General features: G+C 50.6%; 1 protein-coding gene across 1 annotated transcript in view; it reads left to right on the plus strand.

The window, feature by feature from the left end:
- Window positions 1–539, plus strand: part of LOC146436769 (proto-oncogene Mas-like) — a 107,991-nt gene extending 107,452 nt beyond the window's left edge. Inside the window, exon 2 of the mRNA XM_085063270.1 lies at window positions 3–539. Within this exon, the coding sequence (XP_084919396.1) occupies window positions 3–539 (537 nt within the window). The remainder of the gene's footprint in view (window positions 1–2) is intronic.
- Window positions 540–10,029: the final 9,490 nt, after the last annotated feature.

The following is a 10,029-nucleotide window of genomic DNA, read 5'->3' on the forward strand; positions in this document are numbered from 1 at the left end:
GCTGCCACCGCCCCCGGCACCTCTCGGGTATCGTCAGTGGGTCCCTCTGGGTTCTCATTGGGGTTTTGGTGTCCTCCTTCTATGTCACCTTTACCTTTATTGGGTACTCTGCGTTCATCCTTGCATGGGTAGCCCTCGCCATTTCCGTGGCTTTTTCCCTCATGATGTTGGTTTCCAACCTGCTCCTGTTCCTCAAACTCCGCTGTGGCTCCCAGAGGAGACACCCAGGGAGGCTCTTTGTCACCATCCTGCTCAACATCCTGCTCTTCTTCGCCTGTGGCATCCCTTTCTGTGTGGAGGTTCTCCTCTATCTTCCTTTTTCTGATGCTTTATTCCCCGGAAACATCTGCTTTCTGCTGGCACTGCTGAACAGCAGCCTCAACCCTGTGATTTATGTGCTGGTGGGGAGCTGGCGGCGGCGTCGCTTCCAGCGCTCTGTCAAAGTCGCTCTGCGGAGGGTGTTTGAGGAGAAAGCCAGGAGTGAGGAGGGCAGCCATGGCCCTGGGGACACTGCTGTGGTGGAGGCGACAGCTCTGTGAGGCACTGCTGGACGTGAGGCACCTGGAGATGTGTCACCTCAAAGACACCCACAAATATGGGACCATGTGGGCACATGGCTCTGAGCTCAGTCCTGTTCCTGTATTCCCTATGAATGACCCTCATTGCCTCAGCCTCAGGGAATAAACTCCATCTCCTTTGGCTCAGCAGATGAGTTTCATGGGGTTTTCGGGGATCTCTTGCATTGACAGAGTGTGACAGGTTAAGTCCTGGGGACACATCCAGCATGGGATGGCAGCGATTTCCCAAATCTCTGCAGGGCTGGGGCCTCTAGATGGCAGGAGAAAGGTAAGGATCTCAAGGAGCATCCTTCCCTTTCTGTCTGACAGAGCCAGCCCTGTATTCCCTGCTGATGGGAAGTGACCAAACTGACCCCAGGTAGGGCTGCCGAGCTGGGGGAGGGACAGCAACATTCCCTTGCCCATTAAGTGGGAATTTGTCACATTCTTTCATTCCATAATTAAATCATTCCGAGTAAAGTGCAGGGATGATGGTGAATTCCACAGAATTCTGGTGCCTGTGACCAAAAAAGAACTTGAAATAAGGAAATTCACATCACCAGGTGCTTGGACCATTTTATTGTGCAGAAATCAGGGGGTTATGCTGCTGTTCTGCAGAATGGGGCCATCCTCTGGTTCCCCAGCATCAATGTCCAAGGAAGCCCTTCAGCATCTCCATCCTGAACCTGGCCATTCTCAGGAGGAGCTGAACAGCAACTCTGCACAGCAGCTTGAGCCAAAATCCAGGTTGTACTGATCTTTTTCACATTGTTACTACCCCATAATTAGATCTGGATTTATTTGTTTTGTTTGTTTCCAACATGGTAACTCTGACCCCAAAATTTGTTGAATAAACAACATCCATTCACTGCAGAGCTCATCCCTGGTGAACAGTGTCCAAAAATTGCTCGTTTCCTTAGTTTTTCCCACTCTAAAGCCTCTGTCTTGTGTGAGGAGGGCAGGTACCTGTCTCACACCAGAGCTCTTCCTAAGGCACATTCCTGCAATGCTTGGGATGATGTTGACAGTGCCAAGAGCTCCTCATTCCTGGGAGAGATCTGGGCAGCAGACACACCTCTTGCTCAGGGGAAGTTGTCCCTCCTTTTCCCACTGCCTTAAATCCAGGGGAAGGCAACGTGCCACTGCTTCTGGAAAGGGAAGTGAGAGTGAAAGCCTTGGGTGGTGAGTCATGCTTTGGAGATTGTCAAGGTTTAGCCCTGACTAAACGCCAGGCACCTCGACTCTCTCTTGCTACAAAAAGAAAACTATAAAAAATACACACCAATCTCATGAGTCAAATGAGATAGGACACTGGTTGGCAGGAGGATGCACAGAAAAAGGGCAAGCAGGCTCCAAGCTTAAAGTTACAAACAGTGATTTAATTACCTAAGAGAGTTGGAGGATAAATGCAAGGCAAAAATAAACTTTTCATACAGTTTTTGTTCACTCCCCAGCCTCCCTCTAAAGAATCTATAGTATTCACCCCCTTTCCTCTTTTATAACCACCAAACCTGGGTAGGGAGGCAGGGTGTGGGGGAGTATTTTTTTCAGTCCACAGAGCAGGTCCATACATCTATTCATCACCACAGTTTTTCTACTACGAATACTCTTTATCTATACTTATTTCTCCTTCTCATCAGGCAGTTTTTCTGCTCTCACCCCCACCCTCTTAAGAAGCAGTCTCTCTGCTCACCCCCCTTTCCCTCTTTCCAAGCCCACAACACAGACAGGGGGCAGGTTGAGAGGGGTTTGTTCTCTGGTCAGTCCATCAGGGAGAGGGGTTTCTCTACTTAGCCAGGGGTCCCTCCCACAAGAGACAGTCCTCTGGGAACTTCTTTGGCGTGGGTCCAATCTCATGAGCAACATCCCGCCCGAATTCTGCTGCAACATGAGTCTCTTTGTCCATAGAGTGCTGTGCAGACTCTGCCAAGCCGAGGCCAGGCTGCTTCCATGCCAGGAGCAAGGCCTTTCTCTTCCTTGAAAAGGCCTCTGTAGCTTTAACTCTTTCGAGCCTCCAAACTGGATCACTGCCCTCTCCAGGCATCCACCTGCTCCTCTGGCATGGACTGTGGGTGGATTTCTGTACCCTTGTGGGCTCCATGGGCTGCAGGGGGACCTCCTGCTCCCCCCATGGCCTTCAGCACAGCTAGCAGAGAGTTTTCAGCTCCAGCACTGGAGCACCTCCCCCCCACCTTCTTCACTGACCTTCACGTCTCCATGCTGTTCTCCCTTCTCATGTTTTTATCTCCATCACCTCCTCCTCCAACGACAAAGAAATGAAAAAAGTGTGTGCCTGCTTTGTTTTGATTTCTTCTTAAATATGTTTTCACAGAGGCGTAACCAGCACCTCCAATTGGCCCAAACTTGGCCAGCAGCATGTCCATCACCTTCAGAGCCATCAGAGATTGGCTCTGCGGGACTTGATGTAAAAACGTCCAGAACTTTCACTCAGGACACACAGGAGCCATCTCTGTGTCACTCCCCACCCCTCAGACACCTCCCTAGGCCTACTACAACAGCTTCTGAGGAGTCCGAATTTCTCCTAGATGTTAAAAACACTTCAGTGATGTTTTGGGCCAATCAAAACCACCACAAGCATGTAGACAGTGAAAGGGTTCTGCTTCATGTGGAAGCCCAGGAACCACATGGCCATCCCATTCCCCACCAGCCCACAGAGGGAAATCCCCAGACAGACCCCTGCAAGAGCAATCAGTGTGTAGGGAAAGCTTGAGCATTGATCTGGGAGATATTCCTCCAAGTCCACAGATACATTCAGAGTGAGGTTTGTTGTGCTGTTCTCCTCCATGGTGAATGATCCTGTTCCCAGTGGTTGTCTTCTCTTTTTCCCACCACTTCCTAGGGAGAGATGGGGACCAGAGGGAAATAAGGTCCATCAGCATTCCCAGCACTTCCCATCTGCTCACACAGCCCCACACCAGCCCCAGGAAGAACTCCCACCCCTGCAGTGCCCAGGACAAGGACAGGCGTCATCTGCCACCAGTCCATCCCTGGACTCTTACCTCCTGTAGGAACAGCACTGTCACAGGAACCCCAGGAGAAAGGATTTGGGGATGGCTGCTGGGACCACTGGCTCTACTTCAGCCTCATCCCTCGTGCCTGGTGTGCAGCCCTTAGCCCAGAGATCACATCCCATGGTCAGAGCCTCCCCTCACAATCTGACCATGTCAGTGACAGCTTCCCCTCACATGTCCCAGGGACAGAGATCTTGTCAGGAGGAGGTGGCCACGTCACCCCCTTCCACGCCTTCCCCCAGTTCTTCATGAGGAGCTGCTAACTTGTTATGATCCTATTAATTCAGACACTGAAATTCTATAATTTTCAACACCATTTACTGGGTCTAAAACAATGAAGAAGGAGAGCACAGCACAGATAATATTATGTCCATTCAGATGCTGTGAATCCTGGGTAAAAATACTCCTCTGGTGAGGGAAGATCCTGTCCATGGAAAGCCTGCTCCACTATGGTCCTTTCAGCTTTTACAGGGTTTTGTGAACCCCTCAGAAATTCCAGCCCTCATTGTGAACCCAGTCCCTGCCCCTTGGGTGCCAACAGAGCCCCTGAGCAGCAGCCATGAGGACAAGCACTGGCCTTGTGTCCACTTGCTGTGGGAAATCACCAGTGCCCAGACACAGGAGTGCACGAGGGCTTTGCCCACAGCCTCTCATCACATCCCATCTAACCACAATCAGCAGCCCAATTTCCCCTGCTGAGCATGTGTCTCCTCTGAGATTAGGTTTGTGGGGTACATGGTGCTGCCAGTGTGCTCTTATCTCCAAGTGGTTCCTTGGTTCCACAACCTCAGCCTTTCACAGCACAGGGACTGGCATTTTGTTGCTTGTTTTCTGCCCTTCTTTCATGCATTTTCCATCTCCTCTGGAGTTGTATCCTGTGCTTGTCATCCCCCAGACTGATGTGCTCCAAAGATACCCTTGTTGATGCACAAGGTCCATGGTCTCTCCAGGGTGTCCAGCCTGGAGCTGCAGGATTTGGAGCTAGAGGAAGACTTGAAACAAGGAGAGAACACAAGTTCAAGGTCCATCCCTGAGAGGGAGATGGAGAAAGGTGCAACTCCTGGAAGTGTGTCCCAGAAGGAAGTTGGGAGAAGTCTTTGAGTGCCAGATACATGTCACTAGAGGCACTGAGCAACTTGTGCTGTTGCAGATCTGCACATCAGGGATTTCTCACTCTTGGAGGTCTCTGGCTCATCTCTCTCACCTCTCTGCCATCCTGGGAATGTTATATGTCCCCTCCTGTGTTGATGGATACCCACCATCCACCACCACACAGGGAAAGCCAGAAGCCCCTCACATGGTGGGACAAGAGCAGAGAATGGCAGGAGGAGAGGAAGGGGGTGACATGGCCACCTCCTCCTGACAAGATCTCTGTCCCTGGGACATGTGAGGGGAAGCTGTCACTGATGTGGTGAGATTGTGAGGGGAGGCTCTGACCATGGGATGTGATCTCTGGGCTAAGGGCTGCACACCAGGCACAAGGGATGAGGCTGAAGCAGAGCCAGTGGTCCCAGCAGCCACCACCAGATCCTTTTCCCCTGGGGCTCCTGTGACAGAGCTGTTCCTACAGGAGGTAGGAGTCCAGGGATGGAGTAGGGGGTGATGCCTCCTTTCTACGGATGGGACTAGACAGGGTGGGAGTTTGTCCTGGGCACTGCAGGGGTGGGGGTTATTCCTGGGGCTGCTGTGGTGCTGTGTGAGCAGATGGGAAGTGCTGGGAATGCTGATGGCCCTTATTTCCCTCTAGTTCCCCATCTCTCCCTAGAAGGTGGTGGAAGAAGGAGAAGGCTGCCACTGGGAACAGGATCATTCCCCATGGAGGAGAGCAGCACAACAAACTTCACCTTTAATGATACAATTTATCAAGCTCTGGACAGGGAGGAATTTATTATGCGTGAATGCTTGGGCATTCCATATACAAGGATTGCCATTTCTGGGGTCGGTCTGGGGATTTCCCTCTGTGGGCTGGTGGGGAATGGGATGGTTGTGTGGTTCCTGGGCTTCTACATGAAGCAGAACCCTTTCACTGTCTACATCCTAAATCTGGCTGTAGCTGACTTCTGCCTGCTCCTCCTGTTCTCCCTGCTTATACTGGGTTTTCTGACCTTAGCACCATTTTGCACGTCTTTGTTTCGTTTTTTTGTTCAGTATTGGAATTTTTTGAGTGTCCTTGGGCTCCCATGCTACCTGTTTGACCTGAGCGGCCTGGGGCTGCTGACAGCCCTCAGCGTGGAGCGCTGTGTCTCCATCCTCTGTCCCATCTGGTATCGCTGCCACCGCCCCCGGCACCTCTCGGGTATCGTCAGTGGGTCCCTCTGGGTTCTCATCGGGGTTTTGGTGTCCTCCTTCTATGTCACCCACACCTTTATTTGGTACTCTGCATTCATCCTTTCAAGTGTAGCCCTCGCCATTTCCGTGGCTTTTTCCCTCATGATGTTGGTTTCCAACCTGCTCCTGTTCCTCAAGCTCTGCTGTGGCTCCCAGAGGAGACACCCAGGGAGGCTCTTTGTCACCATCCTGCTCAACGTCCTGCTCTTCTTCGCCTGTGGCATCCCTTTCTGTGTGGACGTTCTCCTCTCTCGTCCTTATTCTGATGCTTTATTCCCCGGAAACATCTACTTTCTGCTGGCACTGCTGAACAGCAGCCTCAACCCTGTGATTTATGTGCTGGTGGGGAGCTGGCGGCGGCATCGCTTCCAGCGCTCCGTCAAAGTCGCTCTGCAGAGGGTGTTTGAGGAGAAAGCCAGGAGTGAGGAGGGCAGCCATGGCCCTGGGGACACTGCTGTGGTGGAGGCGACAGCTCTGTGAGGCACTGCTGGACGTGAGGCACCTGGAGATGTGTCACCTCAAAGACACCCACAAATATGGGACCATGTGGGCACATGGCTCTGAGCTCAGTCCTGTTCCTGTATTCCCTATGAATGACCCTCATTGCCTCAGCCTCAGGGAATAAACTCCATCTCCTTTGGCTCAGCAGATGAGTTTCATGGGGTTTTCGGGGATCTCTTGCATTGACAGAGTGTGACAGGTTAAGTCCTGGGGACACATCCAGCATGGGATGGCAGCGATTTCCCAAATCTCTGCAGGGCTGGGGCCTCTAGATGGCAGGAGAAAGGTAAGGATCTCAAGGAGCATCCTTCCCTTTCTGTCTGACAGAGCCAGCCCTGTATTCCCTGCTGATGGGAAGTGACCAAACTGACCCCAGGTAGGGCTGCCGAGCTGGGGGAGGGACAGCAACATTCCCTTGCCCATTAAGTGGGAATTTGTCACATTCTTTCATTCCATAATTAAATCATTCCGAGTAAAGTGCAGGGATGATGGTGAATTCCACAGAATTCTGGTGCCTGTGACCAAAAAAGAACTTGAAATAAGGAAATTCACATCACCAGGTGCTTGGACCATTTTATTGTGCAGAAATCAGGGGATTATGCTGCTGTTCTGCAGAATGGGACCATCCTCTGGTTCCCCAGCATCAATGTCCAAGGAAGCCCTTCAGCACCTCCATCCTGAACCTGGCCATTCTCAGGAGGAGCTGAACAGCAACTCTTCACTGCAGCTTGAGCCAAAATCCAGGTTGTACTGATCTTTTTCACATTGTTACTACCCCATAATTAGATCTGGATTTATTAGTTTTGTTTCCAACATGGTAACTCTGACCCCAAAATGTGTTAAATAAACAACATCCATTCACTGCAGAGCTCATCCCTGGTGAACAGTGTCCAAAAATTGCTCATTTCCTTAGTTTTGCCCACTCTAAAGCCTCTGTCTTGTGTGAGGAGGGCAGGTACCTGTCTCATACCAGAGCTCATCCTAAGGCACGTTTTTGTAATGCTTGGGATGATGTTGACAGTGCCAAGAACTCCTCATTCCTGGGAGAGACCTGGGCAGCAGACACACCTCTTGCTCAGGGGAAGTTGTCCCTCCTTTTCCCACTGCCTTAAATCCAGGGGAAGGCAACGTGCCACTGCTTCTGGAAAGGGAAGTGAGAGTGAAAGCCTTGGATGGTGAGTCATGCTTTGGAGAGTGTCAAGGTTTAACCCTGACTAAACGCCAGGCACCTCGACTCTCTCTTGCTACAAAAAGAAAACTATAAAAAATACACACCAATCTCATGAGTCAAATGAGATAGGACACTGGTTGGCAGGAGGATGCACAGAAAAAGGGCAAGCAGGCTCCAAGCTTAAAGTTACAAACAGTGATTTAATTACCTAAGAGAGTTGGAGGATAAATGCAAGGCAAAAATAAACTTTTCATACAGTTTTTGTTCACTCCCCAGCCTCCCTCTAAAGAATCTATAGTATTCACCCCCTTTCCTCTTTTATAACCACCAAACCTGGGTGGGGGGGCAGGGTGTGGGGGAGTATTTTTTTCAGTCCACAGAGCAGGTCCATACATCTATTCATCACCACAGTTTTTCTACTACGAATACTCTTTATCTATACTTATTTCTCCTTCTCATCAGGCAGTTTTTCTGCTCTCACCCCCACCCTCTTAAGAAGCAGTCTCTCTGCTCACCCCCCTTTCCCTCTTTCCAAGCCCACAACACAGACAGGGGGCAGGTTGAGAGGGGTTTGTTCTCTGGTCAGTCCATCAGGGAGAGGGGTTTCTCTACTTAGCCAGGGGTCCCTCCCACAAGAGACAGTCCTCTGGGAACTTCTTTGGCGTGGGTCCAATCTCATGAGCAACATCCTGCCAGAATTCTGCTGCAACATGAGTCTCTTTGTCCATAGAGTGCTGTGCAGACTCTGCCAAGCCGAGGCCAGGCTGCTTCCATGCCAGGAGCAAGGCCTTTCTCTTCCTTGAAAAGGCCTCTGTAGCTTTAACTCTTTTGAGACTCCAAACTGGATCACTGCCCTGTCCAGGCATCCACCTGCTCCTGTGGAGTGGGCTGTGGGTGGATTTCTGCACTCCTGTGGACTCCATGGGCTGCAGGGGAACCTCCTGCTCCCCCCATGGCCTTCAGCACAGCTAGCAGAGAGTTTTCAGCTCCAGCACCGGGAACACCTCCTCCTCCACCTTCTTCACTGACCTTCACGTCTCCATGCTGTTCTCCCTCACATATTTTCACCTCCACCTCCTCCTCCTCCAACTACAAAGAAGTGAAAAAAGTGTGTGCCTGCCTTGTTTTGATTTCTTCTTAAATATGTTTTCACAGAGGCATAACCAGCACCTCCAATTGGCCCAAACTTGGCTGGCAGCATGTCCATCACCTTCAGAGCCATCAGAGATTGGCTCTGCGGGACTTGATGTAAAAACTTCCAGAACTTTCACTCAGGACACACAGGAGCCATCTCTGTGTCACTCCCCACCCCTCAGACACCTCCCCAGGCCTACCACAACAGCTTCTGAGGGGTCCAAATTTCTCCTAGATGTTAAAAATACTTTACTGATGTTTTGGGCCAATCAAAACCACCACATTGGCTCACATGAGGTTAAACATCTAAGAAGCATTGATTAACAGAGTTGTTAATGATTAACAGAACAGAGCAACTTCCCCATCTGAGAGGGATTTTCTCTCCCTGTCTCCCATTTTCATGTCCGTTGGAAAGTAGAAACTTTCTGAGGTACAACCTCTTATCCAGGAAAGGACTCCCATCATGAAGGGAGTTTCTCCCAAGGCAAGTGCAGAAGGATCATGATCCTTCCATGTATTTTTCTAGCTCCAAGCACCTTCCTTGTCTCCTGTGTCACCCAGGCCACTCCCTACCTGAGCTTCTTGTTTTCCATGGAAATATAGAATGGTTTGGGTTGGAAGGGACTTTAAAGACCATCCTCTTCTGACCCCCTGCCATAGGCAGTGACTAGAGTACATTGCTATTCCACTAAAGTATGTTGCTCCGAGCTCCATCCAACATGTCCTGGAAAACTTCCAGGGATCGAGGAGCAGCCACAGCTTCCCTCAGACACACCTCAAGTGGAGCCAAACCTCAAGTCACAGTTGCAACATGAGTGGAGCTAAAACCATCCAGACAGCCCAGAGAAAATGGAAGGATCCAGCAGAGGCAGTTCCAGCTCCAACCCCTTGTGCTGACAGCCCACAAGACAGCCCACAGCCCCAAACTCAGTGTGCATTTTGGGGAAAGCCTTCCAGAGGCAATCCCAAACACCTGCCCACTCGTCTGGGCAACAGGGCTCAGTGTGAATTTTCCACACCTCAGTCTTCCCGTGTGTCAGGACCTGCTGGAGATGGACAGGAATCACTCAGGAATTGTTCTGCACTGCTGTGCCAAGATTTCTTATCCATGCTGTTTTTAAGCAAACACACCAAGAAAATCCATTTGCAGAATGTCTGAGACTTGGTGACTCAATTTTAATATTCCACAGGGTAGGGAAGCTCATTTCTGAGGCTGAGAAAGCTCAGAACTGTTGAACAGGAAAGATTCAAAGCAAGAACTTGAAAACAAAAGCATTCAAAGGTTTCCCTGCCCATGGAGAAAAGG

The sequence above is a fragment of the Lichenostomus cassidix genome, chromosome 5 (assembly GCF_008360975.1).
Source record: "Lichenostomus cassidix isolate B80296 chromosome 5, HeHo_3.0, whole genome shotgun sequence".
Taxonomy (NCBI): domain Eukaryota; kingdom Metazoa; phylum Chordata; class Aves; order Passeriformes; family Meliphagidae; genus Lichenostomus; species Lichenostomus cassidix.